The sequence below is a fragment of the Drosophila obscura genome, unplaced genomic scaffold (assembly GCF_018151105.1).
Source record: "Drosophila obscura isolate BZ-5 IFL unplaced genomic scaffold, ASM1815110v1 contig_73, whole genome shotgun sequence".
Lineage (NCBI taxonomy): Eukaryota > Metazoa > Arthropoda > Insecta > Diptera > Drosophilidae > Drosophila > Drosophila obscura.
The window spans coordinates 5,009,089-5,036,289 of record NW_024542865.1 but is presented as its reverse complement, the minus strand read 5'-3'; the positions used below and the strand labels follow the sequence as shown (position 1 = coordinate 5,036,289).

At 44.7% G+C, this 27,201-nt stretch overlaps 1 protein-coding gene across 1 annotated transcript in view; it reads left to right on the top strand.

Annotated features, from left to right (window-relative positions):
- LOC111065303 (pneumococcal serine-rich repeat protein) overlaps positions 1-27,201 on the top strand; it is a 134,314-nt gene that overhangs the window by 76,311 nt on the left and 30,802 nt on the right. Inside the window, exons 2-6 of the mRNA XM_041595582.1 lie at positions 4,188-4,348; positions 21,829-22,020; positions 22,084-22,881; positions 22,921-24,045; positions 24,135-24,263. Coding sequence (XP_041451516.1) covers positions 4,208-4,348; positions 21,829-22,020; positions 22,084-22,881; positions 22,921-24,045; positions 24,135-24,263 — 2,385 coding nt within the window. The 5' untranslated portion in view covers positions 4,188-4,207. The remainder of the gene's footprint in view (positions 1-4,187; positions 4,349-21,828; positions 22,021-22,083; positions 22,882-22,920; positions 24,046-24,134; positions 24,264-27,201) is intronic.

Sequence of the window (27,201 nt, the reverse complement as noted above, 5' to 3'; positions counted from 1 at the left end):
ACCAAAAATAAATTACAACAACAGCCAGTCGCCAGTCACCAACAACCGCAACACCAATGGAAAATATTATTCCAAAACACTCCAATATAGATGCCACTGCAATAAGCATTACAACAACTCCAACATGGATTTCAACAACACCAACAACTACACCAGAAACAAATTAGACAACAACAAGACCAACAACAAAGAGTGTATGCGGCAACAACAATTACAAGCAGCAGCAGTTAGGCCCAGACTTTGAGAGGCCCACAACGACACGGGGGTCTTTAATTGAAAAGAAGGTCTAGAAATACCAACGTACAGGCATCGTTCCTGACCATCTTTGTGCACTGTGGGAGATCGATGCAGCAGCACAGAAGGCACTGGAACCCCATCCACACGCATCCATTTGAGAGGCTGCTGCTGCTGGCTGCTGGCTGCCTGTCTTACGCTCTCTCTCTCTCCTGCCGCTCATTAACTTGGCTAAAAACTCAATGGGCTTCGCACTGGGGGGACCCAAATGAGCAGCGGCTGGGGCCCCCATCATCAGCGTTTTGACTGATTTAGTTGTCAGTAAGTGGCCCTGTCTCACTCGCTCATTGTGGTGCTACCTTTTGCTGCCGCCTGCCGACTGCCAACTGCCACCTGCCTCCCTCTCACCCACCTAGTATTTTTGTGAAGCTCAACATGTGGCTCATAATTAGCATGCAAGCGGCATAAATCGCAGCAGCAGCAACAGCAACAGCGGCAGCCAGCAACAACAATTAACAGACCCAAATTGCATGCAACACAGCAGAAGCTTGTTCTCTTTTTCTCTTTTTTTTTCCTGCCACTATACTCGTAGTGTATATTTTTTTCACTCCAAGTTTTCCTTAGCGGCTTTCTCTTGGCGTTTTGTTTTCCCTCCAGATTTGTATACGAGTCTGCCCTGTTGGGCGAGCGGGTACTATGAATTTAATAAGCTCTTTGCAAGTCGTTCGCCGTAAGCGAAAGGTGCATTCTGTTCTGCCATGGCAAGAGGGTATCCAATGGTTCGACCCTTTCGCTTGGCCTGCCGTTTGGTCGCTTTCGGGCTGCCTACTTAGCATGCACTTCAGGCAGGCAGTCATTGACGTCTGCAACAGAACACGTAGGCAACAAACAGGCAACAGCAGCGACAACAACAACTGTCAATTATATTAGTTGTTGTTACTACACACAGCGCTAATTCAAAAATCATGCGTGGGCAGCACTTGCAACAGCAGCAACAGCAGCAGCAACAGCAACACGCCAGCAACAGCAGCAGCAACGACAGCAACAGCGGCAACAACTTGGCCGCAACATGGCCACTAGCAACTTCTCTTAATTAAGTGTCGACCTGCTGTTGCATGCAAATGTTGCATGAAAGAAAGAAAAAAAAAATGCAAAGCAAAAAAGAAGTCGGTCGGTCTCTTGCTGCCTGGCCCCCCTCCGCCCCTCCGTCTTGGGCTGCGACCTTTAGCCATTGCGTGTTGGCTGCCACTTTGGCCATAATTTTCCAGCCGAACATTTGGGATTTTTGTTGTTGTTGTTTCTTTTGCCTGAATTACTGCTGTGATCTTTAACTAAATGAGAAGAGCTTCTACAGTGGTGGAAAAGCGTTGCTGATACCATTCCATGGCACTCGGTTCCAGTCATCGAATGACGTTTCATTCGCCATGCAAAGTTCCCATAAGCGAAAGGATTTATTTATTCATAATACCAGAATGCTTCCTGTTTAAGTTTTCCGCTGAGTTTTCCCCCAGACCTTTAAGCACTGTGCCCCAGTAAGCCCCAAAAGTTCGCACGACTTTTCCGAGAGCTGAACAAAGAGTGTGAGAGAGAGAGAGGGAGAGAGAGAGAGAGGGCTCGAGAGAGAGACAGAGTGAGCTTGAGAGAAAGAGGGAAATAACAAAATGCATGCGTAATTTACGCTTTACGATCGCAATAGCTTCAGATACAGATTCTAACTCCTCTATAATATCGTTATCGAGGTCTCAGATCAAGGCTCCAAGGTGGAGGCAATGTGCCAGAGGAGTTGCACAGAGGGGCACAAGGAAGGGGGGGAGAGGGGTGTGTGGCTGGCACAGAGGCACAGTCAGTCGCTGTGGCAGGGACAGAAACTGGGACTGAGACTGAGACTGCGACTGAGGCTGAGATCCGTCGTTGCATGCTGTGTGCCCGGTGCGTAGTGCAATAAATCAAAGTTTTATTTGTTGAAATAAATTCAGAGTTTATTGCTTCGTTATTATTTTTTTGGTGCCTCGATGCCTGAGATTTCCAACACCCCAGAGTAAAGAGAAGGAGAAATAGAGACAGAGACAGAGATGGCTCGATGGCCGGAAATGTTTGTTGTTTTGCAGTTTGCAATTTCTTTTGGTCGCGCGGGGCCTTACCTAATTTCAGATCGTTTCGTTGATTGCCTGAATGTTGGCCTCGTCGATTAATTATTTAACCATCAATTTAATGCAAAACTGATGGCCAGAAAAAGACAGATAGATGGCACAAAACACACACACACACACACACACAGAGAGAGACATGCTGAGAGAGAAAGAAAAGTTTTTACTGGCAAACCCATAAAAGTAAACAAAAAATGTTGAAAGTCCCACAGAGAAGCGGAGCTGGAAATGTTTTGCTTGTTGAACGAAGAACGCAGAAGATTGATTTTTTTTTTACACCATTTGGGAGGGGAAAGAAAGAGTTTTTCCTTCTTGAACATGGAACATAGAAATTTGGAATTTCCGCTGAGGCAAAAATATATATTTCTGAATATATAGAGGTGCCTTCTATAGATGGGTTTTTGATGTCAATCAATCAAATAATATTCACCAGCTCTTGTCATTTCGCACAGAGATCTCTACGTGTAACTTCTTTACATCAAGTCTCAATGTTTGCTGCAGTAGGGGTATGGGGTACTTAAAGCACTCTTAATCTCTCAGTATTCTTGATAGTATTTTGTCAATAATTTCAAACAGGTTGATGGTTACAAAATTGAGATATACTCAAGAACCCACACCTTGGAAAAATTCCGCATTTATTAAATTTATTAATATTAAATTAATTTATATTAAATTAAATTAATATTGAATTAAATTAATATTAAATTATGCATTTTTTTTCTTGTATGTTATTTATTTTTTTAGCTGACATTTTAGCTTATTTTTTTTTAGTATTTTTTGGGTATTTTTAATATTTATTATGTAAGTATTTTTATGTTCAAGTTTTTATTATTTTATTTATACCTTTTTGTTTCTATTTATAGTTTTTTTTTTATTTAGTTTTAAACTTTAGTATACTTAAGACCTTTTTTGCTCTCATATTTTAAGTGTCTGCTGGAAATTAATTAATTTTTTTTGTATTAAAAAATGTTTAGAATTATTTTTTTGTGTGTATTTCTTTTGAAAAGTTAATTGAAGTTGTATTAAATTTTTAATATGTTTACAGCAGACGGTGTAGTATTTTCATCAATATACTCTCACTCTTAGACGAGTCCATCGATTTGCTGCGATGTAATTAAATATTTATAAGGTGTATCGGCCGCCACACCACCCCACCCGCACATAGCATGCACAAAACTGAGTAAACAGAAAAATAGAAAAGTGTACAAAAGTTTTGGATGCATTTGTGCCAAGTCAGCGTTTTAGTTGTGTGGAGAAACCCAGTGACACGCCTAGTCACGCCCTCAATTGCACGTTGTGTCCACCTGCCTGCTGCTGCTCCGCCGCCCTCTACCACCACCTCGCCAATTACCTCTTAACACCTCTCACCCAGATGGCGACCGACCGATAGAGAGCGAGAGAGAGAGAGCAGTGTAGAGGGGTCGCCTGGCCTGGCCTGGCTTGGCTTGGCTTGGTGGCAGTGACATTTGTGAACCCTGAAGCAAAAGATTTCGCAATTTGTTTGGCATTTGTGCGCAATCGCTTTGGCATTAATTGCATATAAAGATACCCAGATACATGCATACTCGCAGATACAAAGATACTTTACGTATGGCATGCAATGGCTTACGCAATTTTCAATTAGCAACAACAAAAAATTAAGAAATTAAACGCAGTCAGCAACTAAAATTAAATAATCTAGCTAACTAACACACACAGAACATAAACAAACTAAAAACTTAAAACATAAAACTAAAAACTAACCAACACAATTTAATGTCCATCTTTGTTCTTTTCTTTGTTGGTTTCGTTTTTCGGTTCCTGCAGCAGCGTAAGCTGTCACCGACATGGGCAGTGAGCACTACTGCTTGAGGTGGAACAATTACCAATCCAACCTGTTAGGGGTGTTTAGTCAATTACTACAAGACGGGAGCCTGGTGGACGTCACACTAGTTTGTTCAGAGGGCACATCCATCAGAGCCCATAAGGTGAGTTTCATATCAATCAATCTATATATTTATCTATCTATCTACATATCCATCTACCTTTATTTATTGTCAATATTCTTCAAGCTAAAAATATTTAAACTAAGAAATTCCCTCTGTATTTCGGGCTGCATTTCTATTAGTTTATTTGTGTTTTTTCGGATACCCCTGTTACCCTGACATTACAAAAATGTTCGCATAAGTGAACGGATACACGCCTTTAAGGCTGATACCCCCCTAGACTTTTCCCCATCATCAGTTACACTTGTACCCATTCAAAAAATAAGCATTTGCATCTTTAAGATACTCGTGTTGATTGTAGATACTTTTATTTGTAATTATGCTTTAGATTCTTTCATCTGCTGCAGCATTGCGATGCTTCTGCATTTGTATCTTTGCTGGCAGAGTGCCCTTGAGATACACAATCTCGTATCTGCTGCGTGGATTTGTACTTTGTGCATTTCTTGGCTTTGTTTCCACCCAAGATGTACATATCTGTGGCATATTTGTGTATCTTATGCATCCCATTTGAGTGTCGAGAGCTGCAAAACGGAAAACTCCAACTGTAAAATGCGGAAGCTAACGATCAAGGTCGCTGCTGGCCCCCTGTCTTCGCCTTCACTCCACTCTGTCACGCGGTGCTGCTGCTGCCACTGGCTCTGCCTACTCCTTTGCCTGTGAAATGCCAGCCGCATAAATTAACGCAACAGCAGCAGCAGCAACAGCAACAGCAACAAGATCAAATGCAATTTACACATTTGTCAGTAAATTGTCAACTTAACGCCGCAACACACTCTAAACGAGCCTCAGCCTCTGCCTCAGTCTCAGCCTCTGCCTCAGCCTCTGCCTTGTTGCTAGTGCCACACTGCTGCCGCTACCTGGCAACATGTTGACAAGGTCAGCCTCTAATAGAAATTGACTGCAATGGACCTGCCTGGTTGTCTGCCGCCTGCCTACTGACTGCTGCCTGCCCCGATGCTGCTGCTGCTGCCACTTCCTCGCACTCGTCGCTCGCTGTAACTGCATAAATCATGCGTTTTGCCCACAGAACAGCAACAGCCACAAGAAAGCAAAAGCCTTGCTTGCCAGATGATCGCATAAGTTGATACCCTGAAAAGATAAGCAGAGAGAGAGAGCTGCTGGGAACGATAGCTGACAAATACACAAGTCCTTCAATTGATGTTTCCTATATCCAAAGAAAAGAAAAAGCAAATATAAACTGAGACAGACACACAGAGATGCATCCTAGAGATACATCTTGCTTGCTTTCAGCTGCCGCAAAATCATAATACCCTAATCGCGGCACAGCCAAAAGCAGGGTATATGTGGGGTATAACAACCAACATTGTGCACACGTCTGTCAATTGAAATTCCTGTTAAATTAAGCGGAAAATATTTAACTGCGTTTACTGTTTGCTGCCGCTGCTGCTGCGGCTGCTGCTGCCTCTAAACAAGACTTTGGTTAAAGCAGCCGCTCCATCTTGCAGCATCGCGCTGTGCTCCAACCCCACTGCCTTGATAAAGTTATTTGAATCTGCTGGAAAACTGGTAAATTGTTCAATTATAAATGTGCATCTCTTTCCACTAAAACAACTGCAGAGGGAGTGGCGCCGCCGCCGCCGCCATTCACCATTCACCATTCCATTCTGCCTGCCACATAGTGGCACACGAGAGAGAAGGATTCACACACACACACACACTAATTGACACTTGGGCTAATTATTTGTAATTTGGAAATCATTGAGTGAGCGGCTTTGAACAAGATCTGCGCCAAATGGGAATTCCATAATAATACATTTAAATTTAATTTAACATTCGCTTGAAAGCTCTGTAAAAAGCAGCGCTCACTCTCTCTCATCCTTTTCTGCACTTACTTACTTACATGTGTACTTCATCTGCCGCTTGCTGTGAGCTGGGGCTGTGGCTGGGGCTGGGCAGGGGAAATCAACTTCATTAGGAATTCGACTAAAATCTAAATGGGGGCGGAGAAGAACCAAATGCAGAAATGGAGACAAAATGCAAACAAACAAACAACAAACTGATGAGTTCATTTCCTTTTTAGACATTTGCAAAAAACCAAAAAAGAAAAAAAAAAAAAGCAAAGCTTTGCAATTGAGAGAGAAATAGAGAGGAGAGTGGAGAGTGGGATGGACACATGTCACGATGCTTGGGCAAACTAATTAGCAAATGCTACCAGACAGCAGACGGCTGGGCAGGGGCAGAGGCAGGGCCAGGGGCAGGGGCAGGACAACGTTTAGAAAGCGTTAGCAAAAGCAAAGAAATGGCCAGAATTCTGCATGCCAGCGAAAGTCAAGAAAGGAAGCCAAGGATCTGTCATCATACACGCCCAACCCTTCCCCCAGGCCCTCCCAACCCGGTGCAGCCACTGAAAACCGAATCGAATCGAATCGCAAACGAACTGAAATGAACCAAACGAAACAGAACTGTCAATTACTTTTGCATATATCCTTCAGCAGCAGCAGCAGGTCCTGCCCGCAGGCACCTTGGAAAACGGTCCCCCGAAACATGCGACACCCAAAAGGAGTAGCAGCAGGGACAGGCAGGGACAGCAGCAGGAGGCAGGGACAGAAGGCAGGAGTCAGGAGTCCGTGTGTGACAGCAGAGGAGAGTGCTCATCGTAGAAGGAGCAGCAGTAGAACAAAAAATTGTTAAATTGATTAAAAAGCAAAGTGTCGATGAACGAGGCAATGATGACAGCAGGCAGGCAGCCAGCCATCCAGCCCATCGAGCCCATCCACTCATCCAGTCAGCCAGGAGACGGGAGGCTCTGTGGCGAGGACACAGGACGCAGGACGCAGGACATGCAACCAGGCCAAAGTCAATTCAATGAAAAAACAAAAAAAAGAAAGAAAAACACAATCCAACAACACACACAAAAAAGAAACAGAAAAAAAAAACCAAAAGACCAGAGACCAGGCAGCCAGGCGGGGGCGGGGTAGGCGTTGAGTGGATAACCAAGTGATGGTCCTGTTCCTGCATCCTGGCTGGATGCGTCCTCCTGAAATGGAGCCCAAGCTAAATATGCTCTCATGTTCGTGTCCGTGCGATAAAAGGGGGTACGCGAGGTGGGATATAAGAGTTTATCGCTGTGCAAAAATAGAGCCAAGCGAATCGCGTGACATGCGGCAGTGCCACTCGGTCGCTTGGCCTTCTCTTGCTGCCTCGCAGCTGTGCGTAAAGATCTTCGTCTTGTGGTGGTGCATTTAAACAGCTTGTAATGTGGCGTAGTTCTGTTCCGCCAGGCGTCCTTCGAAGCTCTTCAATCAACCCACGATTTTTTTTTTTTTTCCTGTATGGCAGCCTCCTCGTGTGGAAGGGATTTTTCTTCTTTTTTTTTTTGCAGGCCATTTTTTGCAGTTTTTTGTAGTTTTCTGTGCCACTGTGGGATGCTGCTGTTGCCTGCCACTCGCTACGATACTTGCAGCAGGCCACAGGCTTTTGTCCTTCTATACAGAAAGGAGTGCAGGGAAAGGGTGGGTGTGGGGAGAGTGGGTCTGGCGTGCAAACGGCGTCGGCACTTTAACTCAATTTGAGGCATTTAACGTATGCTCGGTTGATATTTGATGCGATTTGAGAATCGTTCTACACAGCCTCCACCTCCACCAACGCCTCCCACCTACGCCAGGGTGCCAGGGCGCCAGTGCGCCAACCGCCTCCAGGGGCTGGGCTCTCTCTGCCGTTTTTCTTTCTTTGGTTTTTTTTTTTGCCATCGAACGAAGCAGCCGAAAGGCAAACAAAGTGTAACAAATGTCGTTGCGGACAGGTCAAGAGTGGAGAGGAAACACTAGTACGAGTATGGATGTAGTAGCATGTGGCATGTAGCATGTAGTACGTAGCACGTAGTCCTGTGTCCTGTGTCCTGTGCTGCTGCTGCTGTTGGCAAATGACTTTCAATGACTTTTTTCCCCGAGAAGGCAAATTTCTGTTCAAATATTTGCATCACCCACAAAAAAGAAAAAAAAAAACAGGAAAAGAAGAGGAGAAAGCAAATGCCTTGTGGATGGGGGGTGGTGAGGAGTTTAGAATTTTCTCTGTTTTCTGTTGTCTTAAGCTGATTTGTTGGCTGGCTAAGAGCCTGATTGAGTCGCACTAACTGGTCCTGCGCCCCTGCCCCTGCCTACTTCACATTTGAATGAATGTGTAAATTAACATGGACATTCAGTGAAGAGTGAGAGCTGGAGTGCCGCAGGAGGAGGGGCTGTATCGTATCGCTTGTTGTTTGTACGAGGGTTTCGATTCGGGTATAACAGGGTGTTGAACAACATGCCAGACATGCCACACGACCAACCACAACAACAGCAACAACAACAACAACGATGATGATTGTTGTTGCTGCTGCTGCTGCTGCTGGTGCTGTCTCAAAAATATGCAAAAGCCAAACACTTAACACAACACATTTTTGACATGCAGCACCAGCAGAGCCCGAGTCAGAGTCAGAGTCAGTGCCAGCAAACAACTGCAGCAACTGCAGCACTGCAACTGCAACATGACGTGACCGCCTCTATTGACAGCTGCAACAACTTGCAACATATGTCTCAGGCAGGGCAGGGCAGGGGCATGGGCTGGGGCTGGTGCTGGGGTGGCCAACAAATTGCTTGCCCAATAAACATTCAAATCAATTGTTCAATAAATTGCAATTTTCGCCGTTTCTTTAAAATACAAAACTTTTGGCATGAAAAATGTGGCCCTCAAAAAAAATCTCACTCTCGGTCTCTCTCTCCCTCTCTCATGGCAATATGCCGTGCCACAGAGTGGCATGAAAAATCACCGATTAAAGGCTGATTAAAGTCTTAAAAAAAATCTATTAATTAATGGCCAAACCATAAAAAATTCTTTACAAAAAATAACAAGACGCCACCACGCCCCCAAAACAAAACAAAATTCTTGATAAATTGATTTGCATAATTTTGTAACAAGAGATTATTAATAAACCAAAAAAAAAAAAAATTACAAAAAAAAAAATAGAATCAAAAGAAAAAATGGGAGAAACAAGGCAGCACAAAATGTTGCACACAAAATGCCAACTAATTGCGATTTTATGTTAACAACTTGAATCGAACAAATTGCAGGCCAAGAGAGGGAAAAACCCAAAAGGAAACTGCACAAAACTGCAGAAAACTGAGCCACAAATTTATCTTTCATCGCTCCATACATAATGTGGAGCAGCAGCAGCAGCAGCAGCAGCAGCGGCAGTGGTGGTGGTGGTTCCATATTGTGGGTGTGGGCTGGGCTTAGCAATTATCATTTCATATTTTTTGGTTCGTGGCCCCGCTCTCTGTGGTTGTGTGGCTGTGGCTGTGGCAGTGCCTCTCCTCTGCGTATGCGTAATGTCTTGTATATTGCGCATACGCCTGTTGTCTGCTGCCTGCTGCTGCTTGGTCACGTACTCGATTCGTACACCGCTAATGCATCTGGACAGGCCAAACTACAATATAATTTGATAATTAACCACATAAAATATGTAATAACTGCGATTGGGGAATTGTGAATGCGACTGCGAATGCCGACACAGCAGCAGCAATCAGGTGAATGGACCCACAAAAAACAAAAACAACAAAACAAAAACGAAACATTCACATGCGGAAAATGTCAAATATAATGGCGGGTGGTATTGGGAATTTGGATTGATGTAATGGATAACCATTGACTGAGAAAACCGAGAAAGATTCGTTCTTGCATCTGTTTAAATTGTTCCACAAATGTCCTGTGATATATCATTGTCGTATCGAGCCATCGATGATTGCATTAAAACACGACGTCGCCATTACGTATGCCATAATTATCAATTAGCAATCAATTGATTATATTACGACAAGCGATGGAAGCGATAGAAGCGATATAATAGAACGAAACGAAACGGAACGGAACGTAACGTATGGCAACGAGAGGCAAGACAATGGCCAGAAGCAAAAGCGGTAAAGCAGCAACTGCAACAGAAATTGCATATCAATTTCATAGAACCGACAACGACAACAACGACATGAGTAACATCAAAAGCACAGCAGCAGCCTAGCAGCAGCCTAGAAGCAGCCTAGCATCAGCACTAGTAGCAGCAACAATAACTCGTATTTTTACTGCTGCTGCCGGCAACATTTATTATTTCTCTAGTATTTTTCTTCTGTATGTTTATTTTTTTTTTTTTCTGCAGCAGCAGCAACAGCAGCAGGCCTGGGAAAAATCTCAATAGCGGCAGCAGCAACAAAAACTGTTAATTTAAATTGGAAAATTATACAAAAATATTCAAAGCGTTTCACTGTTGTTGTAGTTGTTACAAGATTTTTACATTCGAAATCTCTGGCTGTTAATCTGAGCGGCTCTCAAACGTCACGTTTTCACGCGGCCAACGCTGCTGCTGCCGCTGCTGCCACAACTGCAACAAAACAGCTGCTGCTGCCACAAGTTGTTGGCCAATGGTTGCTGTTGCTGTTGCTGTTGCTGCTGCTGCTGCTGCTGCAATCAACAAAAGCAATTCACGCATTCAATTAAATGCCTTCAAATGTGACTTGCCGACATTTTTCAGTGTGTATCTGTATGTGTATGTGTGTGTGTTCGTTGCTGCTCGCATTGCAGTTCGTTGCCGTTGTGGCTGTTGCTGCTGAGGCATGCATTAAAATCGTATAAAATTGTCATGTTAATAACCAATAATTGTTAATTTACAACTCACACACGGAGTCACACACACACACACACACACACACGGTGGCAGGTAGATACCACAACAACAACAAACAACAAGCAAGGCAACAAAATTGCAAAATCGTAAACAGAAATCGAATTCTTATTACACTTTCGGGAAGGTTTGTCTGTTTATAGGGCGATAATAGTCGCAAGTAATTTAATTTATTCTTTAGCTGGTTTGTTTCATTCCATCACTCCTATCCCCCTATCCAGCCCTATTTTAGTGCCATTGTTCTCTTTAAAGAAAATGCCAAAGAATATCAAATATTTCGTTTAATTCTCGTTTAAATAAACCTCCCTTGCATTTAACTAATTTGGACTTTTACACTCAAATAGTTGGTTGTTCCGGTGAAAAATGTTCGATTACCATGTTCCCATTGCCGGTAAAAAAGTGTGACCAGCTAGCGTGTGTGAGTGTATCGCTGACCCATACAAGTCAAACAGTCAAACAAATGTATTTTTTTGTTGTCTGCATCTTTGGTTTCATTTAGCCTGTATTTTGGCATTTTCTGCATGTCCATTAGCATTTTTCTGCCACATTTTTTGTACTGCGATTGTTGGTCAAAAGTATTTGAAAAATGTTGATAGCAGCAGGAGACAGACAGGCCGACACAGACACAGTTCAGTAATGGGGAAATTTCAATGCAGCAGATGATGGAAAACTATGTAGAAAAAGACTCGAAAAGTGTGACCAAATTAATTGAAATACTTTCAAGGGTTGGCCACAACAACAGAAAAGAAAACTTAATAGATTTTCCATAATTTTATTGGATCGGGATGAAAGCAAAAGCTGAACGCTCTCTCGCATTCCCACCGCATTTCGATCAAATTTTTTTTTTTTTTTTTTAGTTTTATTTATTTGAATAAAACTTGTTTTAATTATACACATCTCTTGTTAGAAAATCACCGCCACTGTCTGCTGCTGTATACCGACCGCAGTGTCTCTCCAACATGCAACAAATCTTTAAATAGAAAACACAGTGCAAAAAAAAAAAAAGTAAAAATAAAATATATATAAAGTTTTTTTTTTTATAATTAAAATTAACAACTTTTCATGTCACGACTGCCGCAACGACGACGACTACGTCGATTCAAGCCCCTCTCCATGCGGGCGCGACTCTGCAGCTCGAGACTTGTTGCCTGCTATAATTATGCGCATTTTCAACAGATTTATATCTCTTTTTCTCTCTTTCTCATTGCAAAAAGAGCGGGAGACGAGGCAGAGAAAAAGATAGCGTATCTCATTAGAATTGCCAGCTGTGTTGTGTTGTGTGTGTGTGTGTGTGTGTATGGGCTTTATTATAGATAGATACTCGGTAGATAGATACTACATGCATATAGAAACCCAACTCTGTATAGTATATAATTAGTAATTGTTGCACAAGCAGCAAGCAGCAAGCAGCAGCAGCAAGCAACAAGCCCCTTCTCCTCAAGCATACCACCTTCTCCTCCGCCTCCTGCAACTGCTGCTACCCCGTCCCGTACCGTCCAGCCAGCGTTGTTCTAGCAACATTTATACAAAAAGAGAGAAACGCAGGCAAAAAGCTAAATTAAAACGCAGTTTGAAGGTCAACAGCGACACGAGCTGCGTGGCCCGGCAACAAAATAGATAGACACACACACACAGCTACCGGCCACAACAGAAGCAGCCAGAAGCAGCCAGCCAGCCAGCAGCAGCAGCCAGCCAAACAAACGGCAAAACAGCAGCGGCCGTTAAGCTATGCACAAATGACGTCAGCAAACAGGAACTGAAAAGTAATCGCGCGTTGCGCATGCGTTGGCGCTGACTCGAATTTTGTTTGTTTGCAGCGATCTCTCTCTCTCTCTCTCTGGCTGGATCATTTCAGAATCAGTTTCAGTTTTATACTGGCGGGGCTTATATGGGTAATGCTTTCTATTTTTGGGTGTTTTGGGATTGAGCAGCCGAATAAGATTAATAGCTCCCCCCTCCAACAAACGAAAGATTATTCTTACGAAATATTTGCCAAATTACCTAATCGAATTAATCAAAAATTAAAACTTAAATTCATTCAGACAGCAGGACAAGGCGCAGTGTTGCCAGGCAGCAAATTAAAATTTTGTTGCTTGTAGAAAACTTTTTGGTGCGAGTTTCGTTTGATGTGCGAATCAACCACATAAATACAAACCGATTTTGGGACTATTCTGATCTCCAGTTAGAGGATTAATTCAGCCTCTGACTGAGTCAAAGAATACAATATATAATGGGGACTCGCACTCTGCTCAGATATTACTGAATAATAATTTTTAAGTTTTAAGTTTCCGCTCGCAACGCACCCACTCTCTTTCGCTGTGTCTCCCCCAGCAGTGCCCCCCACTTCCTGCTTTTCCACTCTGCTCGCATAAAAGCTCTCGCGAAACCTTCTCTTTTTGTTTGTTGTGGGATCGGGGTCTGGGTCTGACTTTTTGCATAGGAACTCGTTGCTAACTGATCGAATCATATCGTATTTAATGCTGCCTGCCCCCCATGCCAAGCTCTGTTGTTGCACGATCGTACAGTATGCTGCTGCTGCTGCTGCTGCTGCCGCTGCCGTGCCCATAACGGTGTCAATTAAATTATGTTGCTGGCAACATTTTACAATTTGCAACAAATTGTTAACAGCAACAACAAACACAAATCAATACGAGCTACGGCTTGTGGCTGTCTGTCTGTCTGTCTGTCTGTCTGTCTGTCTGTCGGCTCTCTGGCTTTGATTGCTAGACGCTGACCAAAAAGAGAGGGGAAAAGGTGCGTGGAAAAGTGGGCGAGGATTGCGGTGTGCTATGGACATAGAGACGTCGTACAATGCGTTTGGAGTTCCTGTATTCCTTCCTATTGTTGCTTAGCGTGGGATAAAATATTAAGAAGAAATGGCCTTCAAAAAAAAAAAAAAAAAACGAATCTCTTCTCTAAGCAAAGATCTCTCCACAAATTATCTTCTACATATGTGTATGTATGTATATGTGTGTGTTTTGTCAGGTCAAGTGAATTAGGCTTCTGTGTGTTGTTCTCCTCCTTTTCCTTTTTGATTTCTTTGTGGTCCCTGCTGGCCCTCCTTGTGGTCGGTCGTTCGTCTTGAATGCTTCCGGCCCCAGGTGACCACAAAGGCTGACCAGCGCAGACCAACTTTTCGTCTCTCACGCAATTGTTAGACAAATGACAAAGGACCAGAGGCCAACAGGACAGCAGGACCCTGGCTACTCCACACCAAAACAGAGAGAGGGACAGGGAGAGGGAGAGTGAGAAAGGGACGAACCTGCCAGACGGACCTTCCGGGCGTTCGTTCTCTCGAAGACGGCGTCATCTTTTGTGCGTGCGCAGGCAACTTAACGCTGTCTGTCTCTGTCCTGTCCCCATGGGATTTCGGATTGCGGATTGGAATGCCTAACAAACATAAGAAAGAGATAGAGTACACCACACTTTTGCTGTACAGTGTACACTGACCATTGGGCGGATATTATTTAGACGCTATTGTGTGGCGCCGTCTCTACCGTTTCTCTACCTGCAATTAGCTTGCCACAGCTGCTCCAACCTGATCCAATGCGATCTGATCGGATCTACTACCCATGTATGTATGTATGTCTGTATATATGTGTGTGTGTGTCTCCACACACAATGCAGCCATAAATTAATTACGAATTGTGTTAACAATGCAATGCAAAAATGTAAGAGAACAAAATAAAAATAAGAAAAAAAAAAAGGGAGAAAAATAAAACCGCATAAATCTTTCAGAATGCGCATAAATTTTGCATTGGCGACCTTGGGCGACTGGACTGAATGCCGCTACGTAACACCAGACCCCCCCCCCACTACGCCACACTACCCCACACTATGCACACACACACACACACGCACACGAACTCGTTTATCATCAGATAACGGCACCATGCCACCAACACAAGTTGATATGAAAGCTCACACACAGTGAATGCGTTGGGGAGCTGGTGGGGAGGGCAGTGCGTAAAAGCAAAGCGGTTAAAAACGCAGCAACAAAAACGCTTCCACTTCAAGTTCAAGTTCAATGTCACGCGTGCATGCGTGTGTGTGTGCCGAAACTCGTTCAATCAAAGCAAACACACACACACACACACACGCACGCATTTAGTGTATGCAGAGTGAAGAGAGCGTAGAGCAGAGAGCACCAAGCAGCAAGCAGCGAACAGCAAGCAGCGGAGCAGCGCAGAGACAAAAATAGCAACAACATACATGCATGCATACATACATACATACAAACATACATACATACATACTACATGCAAAGCATTTACCATATGCGTTTTGTGCGTTCGTTCGTATGTATTTATTTCGTATCATTTGGCTTTTTTTTTTGCTGTTGCTTCGTTCAAATTTCGCGCGTCGCGACGCAACAAGTGGGTGATTGAAAGAGAGAGAGAGAGAGAACGAAACGAAACGAATGAACATCGCTCAACTGGTTTGATAGTGTGACGTCATTTGTGGTGGTGCGTATGCCTTACGCACGTTTTACGCATTTTGTTGTTGTCTGGTTGTTGGGGGCGCGTCTGTGGTCGAACTTGAAAAATGTGTGTGCGGTGCGTGACGATGCGTATGTCCGCTTGTGCCTCCAAAACAGCTGATGACGAAAGCTCGCTCTCACACGTGTGCGCTGAGCAAGGGGAATAAAGCATAAAGCGGTTTAATCTGGATATGGAATCTAAAGCAGTGCAATGAATTGGGGAAATGTCTTGGAATGCGTGCCGTGTGGACATGTCTTGGAATGTGGAATGTATGTACTTTTGATGAGCGAAATAGTAAAAAGTACCAGAATTAGTAGGCAGGGAAACATGTGTTAAATGTGGCAGCTATTTCGGATTTAAAATAAAAGTCAGCCCATGCAAATACAAGTAGATTGAATTAAAATGCTAAAATGTGACATCACATTTTATGCGTGGCAGGGAGCTACAAATCGAAAGTATTGGAGTGCACATATTCTAGTGGAATGGATTGCAATATACAGGAGCATGGAAAGTTGTAGAGTTACTACTGATAGCTAGGAATATACCTACCATCCATGATGAATGATGAATGCTGTTAGGTGGAATCGAAAAGATCGAATGGAATGTATAGCTGGTATCTAAGCAGAATGAATGGTAAGTGTATGGAATCTATTGCAGTAAATGCTCCTTGTAGGAAACTTTAAATGGAAACCTTTTACCAAACACAAACACACACAGACACATATGCATGTACTTCTATGTATGTGTGTACATACGGGCAAATTTAATTTGATTTGTTCTCCGTATTCCACTTTGCTGCGTTTTTGGTTTCAAATTTGGTTTTTTTTTGTTTTTTTGTCTTTTTTTGTCTTGCTCTCGCAAAATGTGGCTTGGACTTTAATTCCAAGGTCATCTGTCGGCGCATTAGCAACATTGCCGCTGCCTGTCTCTGTCTCTGTACCTCTCTCTCTCTCTAACCACTCCACTCGAAATCAGTCAAAATAATGACAAAGAAGCCAACGAAGACGATGAAACAGAAGCTCAAGTAATAATTTAAATTTATTTAATGTTAAGACAATTTTAATTGGCGCTGGTAGCCCAGTGTGAAAACGAGACGATGGGAGATTAACGCACCTTGCTGCAACAAAAACAACAACAACAACAACAAATATTAAGAAAAGAAGCGGAAAAAAACTACGGTATGGCGGTCGGTAATTAAGCAGAAAGAAGCCGGAGACAGCAGCAGCAGCCAGCAGCCAGCAGGCGGCAGTAATTCCACCTTTTTGATGAGATAATTTTTCAAAATTTATTTACTTTTATATGTATTTGCCCCCTCCCTTCCTTGTACGCCTCGTCAGCGCACACTTTTTTTCCTTGCGTTTTTTTGCACTGCTTATCGTCTGCCAGCCAGCCAGCCCCCCCGCTCTTTCTCTCTCTCTTTTGCTGTCTTCTCTATTTCTTGTATTAAACACCCGCAATCGCCAGCTCTCTGCTCTGCCCTCTCGCAGCGACGGCGGCTGCAGAGAAGCTTTGAAAGCAATGCTGTCGCTGCTGCGTTGGTTGCGTGCGTCGCTGCTTTTCTGCTTAATGCTTTGCACGCCTTACACACACACACACACACACACACACCGCAGACGCTCATGCACATTGAGTGTGTGTGTTCGGTTCCGCTGCGAATGCGAATATCAAGGTCAACGTGTGATGTGTTGCCGTAGCCGCCGCTGCTGCCTGCTGCTGCTGCTGTCCCCGCCAACGTCTATACTTCATCATCAGCTCTTGGCCCCAGCCCCCTGCCTGCCTGCCTGCCCTTTGTCAAACACTGAAATAAGCTCCAAGAAATCATGAGAAGAGCGGACGGGAAGCTTTTTCGGGGGTCGATAATGTTGATACCCTACAGAAATGCAAACGATCCAAACGATTCTGATACACTTTCGCGTGTGGCGAAATCTAGAAGATATCAAACTCATTAGAAACTTACTTACGTATGTATAGTAAAAATCATAATACCCTTGTGTCAAGGGTATAATAATTACGTCTGCGTTCGCGTTCGCGTCCGCATCGTCGCATGCGAAAGAAAGACAGCAGGCAGGCAGGCAGGCAGGCAGGCAGAGGCAGCAGAATACAGACAAACAAAAAAAAACGCAACTTTTGAAGCGCAGTTGTTAAATTAGAAATGCCATATTTTGAAATAAATTTATATTTTTCCCCATTTTTTTCTCCATATTTTTTTTTTTTTTGTTGCTTTTGCTGCTGCGTTTCGAGTTGCTTGGCCATTAATCAGCTTCAGAGAATATTATGGGAAGCAGATGATGATGGGAGAGGGGTGGGGGACATTATATTATTATTAATGTTAGGATCCGAAAATGGAACATTATGCACGAATTTTAGTTTCAAATATACTTTGAAAGTTTTGGGCCAAGAATGCAAGCAAGAATATAATTATAGCTCTGGGGTAATTTTCATTTTGTCATAGATCCTCAAACTAGATGGGAATATTGAATTTTGACTACGCCCCTAATCATAATCGATCTATCAACTTAAATTCTCCCCAATTAATATCCATCGGAATGAAGGCAGGAAAAATTATGGATATGGCAGGGCCCTGCCCATCCTTTGATTGGGCGAACAAAAAAAAATCAATAAAATTAAATTACATAACAATCGATCGACGGGATAATCGATGGTGGAAAATTATATAAATTTACTCACATTATGCGAGATGCGGGCGAACAAATTGAGCAAAAAATAGAACCTAATCACAATGTTTGCACAGCTGTGGCAGGGAGAGTGGGAGGAGACCCAGGCCCAGGCCGAGGCCGATCAGATGCAGATCCTCCCCGATGATGATGATCGTGCATCCATGTATTGATGATGATTTCTAGCCAAAGACTTCAAATTGTATTAAGACATAAATGTGAGTCAAAGAAGAAGAATGAGAATGTGAGGAAGAGGGAGAGGAACAGCAAGAACTGCAACAAAAAGAGCCGCAAGCGCCACAAACAGAATGATTGCTGGCAGTAAGAAGAACAAAAAGAAGCCAACACAAATCTTAAATCGAAATGCACCGAAGCTTGAATACCCTGCTAGTGTCTGCTGGGAATTATTTGTATACGATTCACCAGACAGAAAGAAATGTCTGCAGGAAATAATCACTGAAAAGCGATTAATTTACTGCAAAGATCAGGGATTATTTCTATTCAAATTAATTTGAATTCCTATGCAGATCTGACCCATGAATGGGGATGAACCAACAAATTCCGAGAAAAGGGTATGCCACAGCAGAAGAACGAACCGAACCGAACCGAACCAATGGCCAAGGCGGCGGCGGCGATATGCAAACATAATAATTTGCATATTTCGCCGCAGTGTTTGGTTTGTTGTTATTGTTGTGCCTCTCTGATGGTGGTCAAGCCACAAAATATCTATAAAAGGGAGTGCCCGTGTCCCCCCCATAATAGAAATGTTAGCAGCAGCAGCAGCAGCAGCAGCAGAGGCAGAGGCAATATCAGAGGCAAAGTCAAAGGCAGCGTTGGCTCCTAGGAGTGGCTGTCGGGCACTTTCCAACAGTATTTTTGGGTAAAGTTTTTCCTCTTTTAAAGAGAAATACTCCTGGCAGATACACCAATCGAATTTCCATTATTTTGATGGAAAATTCAATAAGTTTTGTGCCCCGATCTTGGCAGTTACGAGGTGGAACTGCATCAGCTGCATATACATAATTATTGCATATGGTTTGTTCCATAATATATATAAAGTATCCCAGCAGATTGTAGATACCACACTGGAAGAGAGAGAGAGAGAAAGAGGGAGAGGGAAGCGCTTCGTTTAGTTTAATTTTCGCTTGAACGTCAGTTTTTGTGCTGCTTAAATTTGGGTGGAATGTTGCCGCCCACTCGGGACATGCGATCGGTTAACGCGAGACTCACTCGCCCCCAATCCCTGTCCGAATGTCAGCAAATTTATGTTGTTGACTATTTTGCCGCAAATTACATGCAACATTTTGCAAGGGGAGCAGCAGCATCAGCAGCAGCAGCAGGGAGGAGCAGTAGCAGGAGCAGGGAGAAAGCGTTAGGAATCAAAGCCTTTGGCGTTCATTAGCTTTGGGGGCGTGCTGCCAACAGAAAGGAGCAGCAAGCAGCAGCAGCAAGCAGCAGCAGCAGCAAGCAGTGACGCGACAGCGGCGTTCAATTAAAAGTGTTGCCAATTTGCGACGCCTCCTCCACCCTGCTCCATCGCTCTCTGCTCTCCTTCTCCTTCCGCCACTCCTCCATCTCATTCTCCTCCTCCTCCTCCTCCTGCTGCTGCTGCTGCTGCTGCTGCATGGAGGAGGCCTCCTCTCTTTTTTCTTGTAATCAGGAAATTCGATTTTCTTAATGCCACCATACCGATAGGGTGGGGTGGGGAGGAGGGTTAGAGTGGTAGAGGGAGTGCAAAAAATACTGGACTCTGGAGCTGGTCCAGCACCCAGCCGCCGCCACCGCCACCGCCACCGCTGCCGCCGCTGCCAGCACCGTCGTCTCTGACTTCTAATATGCGCGTGAATTTATTAACGCTCATTTTACGCTGTTGTTGCAATTCGGGGGCGTGTGCAGGCCGATTGCATTTTTTTAAATAAATTCTAGCGCAAACGGCGCGTGACAGGAGACGCCGAGATGCAGTTGCAGTTGCACCCAAAAGCAGGAGGCGGCTGCGGCGACTGCGGAGTGCGGCGGTATAGAAGGAGCGGTCCAAGGAGCAGTTGGTGGCACTTTTTTTTCTGCTAGGGATGGCAGCGTGGTAGAGAAACCATCGCTGCCATTGCCCTGCACATGCGTGGAACGAAACGAGAGGCTTTGATTTCGATGCACAAATGTGCCCATAAGCGACAGGACACATGCAAGGGACCAGGGAGTGAACCTCGTAGCTGGAATCTCATGCGAATTATAATTTTATTGCAATATTTAAGCTTTTCATGAGCTTAAAGCAAAAGCGAACATGGAAAACAAAAAACAACATACATGTCATGTGCATGACGCGACATATTGATGCTTGAATGGCGTTCGGAATGCTGTCACATCACGATAATCAACAGAGATCATGATTTAGAGAGGTTTTAGCTTTTATGTGGGCTTTGACTTTGGCTTTGGCGATCGTGAGTATCGTTAAATCGCCACGAACTTTATTGATTCACACTTTTGAGCAATCATTGCAGTGCAGTTTGAGCCAGTCTATGAGATCATATATGGGCATGGGATGGGATGGGATGGGATCGAATCATGAGGTTTAGTCACTTGCCCAGAGGATTCATTCAATGGCCTCTGCCTCTCTCTCCGCTCTCCGCTCACGTGACCATCTTCAGGGCAAGTGCATAGTGGCCCGTTTGAGGCCAAAACCTCATTAGGCTATAGCGAAATCTATATGCGAAATGGAGGCCGACGCCTTTTCAATTTGCCAGCAATGAAAATTTACAACATCGATGCAGTGGCCATGCCCCAACCATTCAAGCCAACCCATCCAGAGAGAGAGAGAGAGAGAGAGAGAGAGAGAGAGGCGGCTGGGGCTGCACCTAGACCGTGGTCCGTGGTCCGTGGTCCATGGCGATATCTGGCGATCATTGCATACCCCAAGGCGTGCATGCGCACATAAAAATCGACAGCAAATGCCGAACGAACGACCGAACGAGCGAATGAACGAACTGAACTGAGCGGAACTGGTTGCCAGTTACCTTACCAGTTACCGGCTCTCCTTCTCCTGCTGCTGCTGTTGCTGCTGCTGCTGTGGCAGGCGGCATTGTCATTCGTGGCATGTTCACGCCTTGACGCCCGCAGCCAACTGGCAAAACTGGACTCCAAATTGAACTCAAACCGAATCGAACTGCAACTCTGCCGCTGCCAACTCTTCCTGGCTGACTGGCTGACTGGCTGGCTGCCCATGGGGCATCGTTCGTTTGGGGCATCTTCAAAAGCGGCGGCCGTTTGGCTGCATTTGTAGAGCCAGATCGTAAATCTAATAAATGCCTGCCACAGGAGTGGGCAACGTGCACAGCCGCAGCCACAGCCACAAACGCTCCCAGAGAATGCAGCGAAATGTGCATTTCTTTCTGTGCTGGCTTGCAACTATTTCCTATGAAATTATTATTCGTTTCTTAATCAATCCATCTAACCATCTGCTCAGCTGTCGCATCAATCTATGTGTGTATCAATCTCGCCAAGGGAAAACCACTTTGCGTGTCTCTCGCTCTCTGCCTTTCTCTTCGCGCCACAAAGTGTCACCAGTCTGCCCCTCCATTCTATGCTGCTCTTTGTGCTAATTTCTAATCTGTGTGTGTGTGTGTTTTTTGTGTGCTCTTGCAGGTGGTCCTCTCGGCTTGTTCCTCGTACTTCCAGAGCCTGTTCCTGGAGCATCCCGAAAGACATCCAATTGTGATATTGAAGGACGTCCGTTTTGCCGAGCTGCAAACCTTAGTTGAATTCATGTACAAGGGCGAGGTGAACGTGCAATACTGTCAGTTGTCCGCACTGCTCAAGACAGCCGAATCACTCAAGGTGAGAGTGCATGCCACACACACATATCACTTATTTAATCTCCTGCTTCTGATGCTTCCCCAGGTCAAGGGTCTTGCCGAGATGACAAACCAGAATACAACGCTGCGCGAACCGGAACGTGAACCCGATCGACTGCGTCCCCATTCGCAGGCTACTAGCGGCGGCGGCAGTGGCGGTGGCGCCCACAAGGCCGCCGACAGTCCGGCGGCAGCCCTGGATGCAGCTTCGGCGGCGACCTCAGCAGCAGCAGCAGCAGCAGCGGCCACCAGCAGCAGCACCAGTGGCAGTGGCAGCTCCTCCACCTCAACCTCAGCAACAGCAACAGCAGCAGCGGCATCTGCCACAGCAGCGGCTACAGCGGAGAGTACAGCGACAGGCGGTGGGGGTGGCGGTGGCGGTGGCAGTGGCAGTGGCAGTAGTAGTAAAATATCAACATCTGCCACAGCAGCAGCAGCAGCGGCAGCAACAGCAGCGTCAGCAGCGGCAACATCGGCCACAACAACTGCCACAACGCCTGCCGAAGAAGCCACATCCTCGTCCAGCGGCAGCCACAAGCGAGAGGCGAGCGATCGATGCAGTCCAACGCCAGCGAAGCGCCAAACAGTCTCCGGTTCGGTGAGGATCAATCTCGATGAGGACGATGATGAGGAGGACGAGGAGGAGGAGCTGGAGGATCAGCTGGTGCGGGGCCTGCATGTGGGCGAGGATGTAGACGATGATGTCGATGACATTGACGATGTTGGGGATGATGACGAGGACGAGGAGGAGGACACACCCATGCCGCTAGATCTCTATCAAAGACGTGACGCCGCCTCCGGCTCTGCCTCGGCCGCAGCCGCAGGCTCAGGCTCAGGCTCGGCTGTGGAGCAAAAAAATGTTGCAAGTGCGGCGACAACAGAGCAGCAGAGTGGTGCCACCACCACCACAACCACCGCCAGCAGCAGCAGCAGCAGCAGCAACAACAACAACCTCAGCAACAACAATAACAACAACAACTCCAGCAGCAGCAACAACAACAACAACAGCAGCGGGAGCGGAAGCGGAAGTGGAAGTGGAAGCGGTATCAAAGCTACCTCAATGGCTGCCTCGGCTGCCAGCAATGGCGAAGGCATCGATCTGGCTGTGGTTGCCGTCGACGATGACGACGACGATGAGGACGATGATGTCCTGCAGCATGACGAGGACACCGACAATACACGGCACAATGCTGCTGCTCATCATCAGCATCATCATCGTCGCCACCATGACGATGATCCCGATGACGACGATGTTGTCGTGGTGGGCAGCGCCTCGGCAGCAGCAGCAGCCGCAGCAGCCACAACCACAGCATCGGCTGCGGCAGCAGTGGCCCGAGATATTGCCCAAGTGCTTGCCCATCAGAGCATACGCCTGAGTCACCACCATCATCACCAGCAGCAGCAGCAGCAACAGCAGCAGCAGCATTCGCACCACCACCACCACCACCAGCAACAACAGCAACAGCAGCAGCATTCGCACCACCAGCAGCGGCATCACCACCACCACAACGAGGATGATGACGACGAGGACGAGACGCTGGTGGGCTCGGGTGCCCTGCCAACCATACCCAAGACCGAGATCATCGATGACGACTACGACGATGAGATGGATCTCGATGATGACGATGAGGCGGACAACAGCAGCAATGACATGGGCCTCAATATGAAGATGGGTGGAGGCGGCGGCGGCGGTGTCGATCTCTCCACGGGCTCCACTGTGATTCCCTCGCCACTAATATCCTTGCCCTCATCCTCGGCCGCAGCAGCAGCGGCGGCAGCAGCAGCCGCTGTGGCAGCCGTGGAATCGCAACGCTCAACGCCCGCCGGTGGCGGTGGCGGCGGAGGAGGAGGAGGCAGTGCAACCTGTGCCTCCGATTTGAGTCTGGGGGCTGGCGGGCGTCCAGCATCGCGGAGTTCACGTGATGGCGGACCCGAAGGCAGAGCCACCTCCAGTCTGCTGAGTCCCGGGACTGTGGCCAATCTCTTGCCAGTGCAATCGGTGCCATTGGTGAGTAGTGGACGGACGACGACAGTAGATCTTTAACTGAGATCTGCGAGTAGGCCCCCTAACACTAATTGCGTGTCGCGTTCTTGCAGAGCCTGAAGAAAGAAATCGATTGCAGTGAGGACGATAACAGTAGTCACAGTAGACACATGCAACCGCGTTCGGCATCAGCTGGCGGCGGACTGGGCGGCGACCTTGACTACCGCGCCTCCCACGAATCGGTAAGTGTTGAGCACAGAATTACTATGAGAACAATTTTCAAATACCCAACACCCACCCCACCACAAATTTGAGAATACCCCGCAAAAATACCGAAATTGGAAACTCCCCCCACCCCACCCCGCCAAAAAAGAAACCCAAGAACCTTCCCCTTCAGTGAATGCTTTTGCTGCTTCGATAGGTCGGGACGTAAAAGATGAATACCGAAAATCCCAAAACAAAACAAAAATTCTAAATTCCAAAATTACAAAAAAAACCCTTCAGAGATATGTCCCAAATATATCTGAATATCTGAATACGATCTGGCTGACATCTGAACTCCATTTCTATATAATATATGTAACCAATGTCTCCATATCTCTATTGCCACCAACCTAAGTATTGCTCTCTCTCTCTCTCTATCTCTCTCTGTCTGTTCTTATATATATATATATATACCTCTCTCTCTCTATATATATATATATGTATAACTATATACCATATTTATATATATAAAACTAAAAAAAAAACCAAAAAAAAAAACAAAATACAAAATCTTACAAAAAAAAAAAAAACTCAACCATATATTTTTGCTCTTCGTCGTGTTCTTTGTCTATGAATTTTTTATACATACCATATATATATCCTCCCTACAAATATATATATATATATATATATATCTATCTATATCTATATACCCTAAATATATTCTTACAAAAAAAAATCAATATTTTTGTCAAAACTTTTTTTTGTTCAGTTAAAAAAAAAAAAATAATAATATACATATCAAATGTTAGCTGTTCAGTTTCATAGCTCTATATACATATAAATAGTAAATATTTATTTTGTTAAATGTGTAGCGCTCTCTCTCTCTCTCTACCTCAATATATATATATATATCTCTGTCTGTCTCTCTCTCTCTCTCTTTCACACACACTCTCTCAATGTCTATCGATCAATGTCTATGTAATTTTAGTTATTTGTAAAAAATCTATATGTATGTAATCTATATATTTTGCTGTCGTATATATATGTGTGTGTATATATATATCTCTCTCAATCTATGTGTCTATATACTATCCAATATCCATGTACAGTCTACACAAAACACACACACACACACACTCTTCTAAACACTCTATGCAATTGATAACTTTGATATAACTTTTTTTGATTGTTTTTATTCTGTTTGGTTTTATTTTTATTATTTATTATATTCATTTTTATTATTTAAGTATTTTTTTGTTTTGTTTTGTTCGATTTTAGTTTGTAGTTGACTCTTTTTATCAGCCAGTTTTGTGGGCCAGCAGCACACAGACACACCCAAACACCTTGCCACTTGCCACTTGGCAATTTCCGTTCACAATTTCCAACCTTCCCCGAACCACATACAATATTTTTGTTTTGTTTCTGCTTGTATTATTTATTTACTGGCCATGTTCTCTGTTTGTAGGTCCTCTTCCCATCCCATCCCTTCTCTGCTCTTTTCTTTTCCTTTGCTTTCTATTTTAATTTAATTTTTTATTTGTTGCCATTGCCCATGCTGTTGTTGTTGCAGTTGCAGTTGCATGTTAACGACACTATAATTTTCAATATAGCTGGTGGAGAGTGGACAAGAGGCTGACAAGCCACTCCTCTGTCTGGTCAATGGGAATGGGAATGTAGTATTCGATAAGTGGATGCTCTATACATTTTGATAAGAGTTTATTCGGGCTAGAATAGGGCTAGGACTCAAAGGTATGCCTGTCCCATCGCCATTACTAGATCTCCATTAAGGAAAATGTTACCCCATTGATTATTGAATTTGTCTCAGTCTTCTCTGCCTTTAAAATTGAACAGTGCTGCCCTCCATTGAATTATGTTCCCTGAAGCACTGTTACCCCAATGGAGTATAGGGAATAGGAATTTCTTCTTTCTTTTGTTGTGCCAAATAGAGAGTATTTTATATTTGTATTCCCCGCACCCGCCGCTACTCGACTCCGCAACTGCAACCACGCCATGTTCACGTACATTTATTATTTGAGACTGTAATACAAATAAAATACAAAACCAAATCAAATATTCCAATCAAACGATGAGTGAAATTGTCGCATGTTGCCGCAAAAAGCCAAAGAAAAAGCAGAAGAAGACAAGAATTGTGCTGGTCAATAGCGCGTACTATGATGTGTGTGTGTGTGTGGGGGGGGACGATATTCAATTTATTCACTGGTGCACACACACACACACACACACACACTCTTCCCAGATTTTCGCCCTCACAGTTGGTGGGTTGCACAACAGCAACACCAACAGTCTGCAGTATGCAGGACTCCCCCTTGTATGGCACTAATTTTGGCTCGAATGCAGAATGTAATGCATACTTTTCGGCAAGCGCAACTGTACTTTTGCTTAAGCGACATGGGGAAGCGGAGCGGACATAGCGACGGAAAAAAAAAACTGGCGAAAACATTTAGCTTCCGGCAAAAATATATTTTCACATTACATTTTTTGTCGCTGACGCGTCATGGCACCGCACCGCACTGCACACCCCACTTCCCCTCCACCGAGAGCTGCTCCTCCTCCGCTCATTCTTTTTAAAACGAAAAATTTTCGTCAACAGGGATAAACACACAGAAAGAAAGAAAGAAAGAAGGAAGGAAAAAAATAATAGAATAAAAGAAAGCATAAAGGGAATACGAGTGGCCGCTGTCGTTTTTCTTATATTTCTTAGCCCCGACCACGCCACCAAGCAGCCACAAAAAGTAGCAAAATAAAAGTACATACATACATATGTACGCAGGCATGTATTTACGTATGTACGTACATACATGTGTATGTGTAACGCACTTTGGTGCAACGCTTGACGAAGTTTAACAACAAGTGGGGGCCCGATGACGAGAATGTGGATGAGGATAAATCCAGAGATCCAGTGGCAGGAGCCAGGAGGCAGTATGACAGGCCCCAGATGGGCCCAAGCCTACG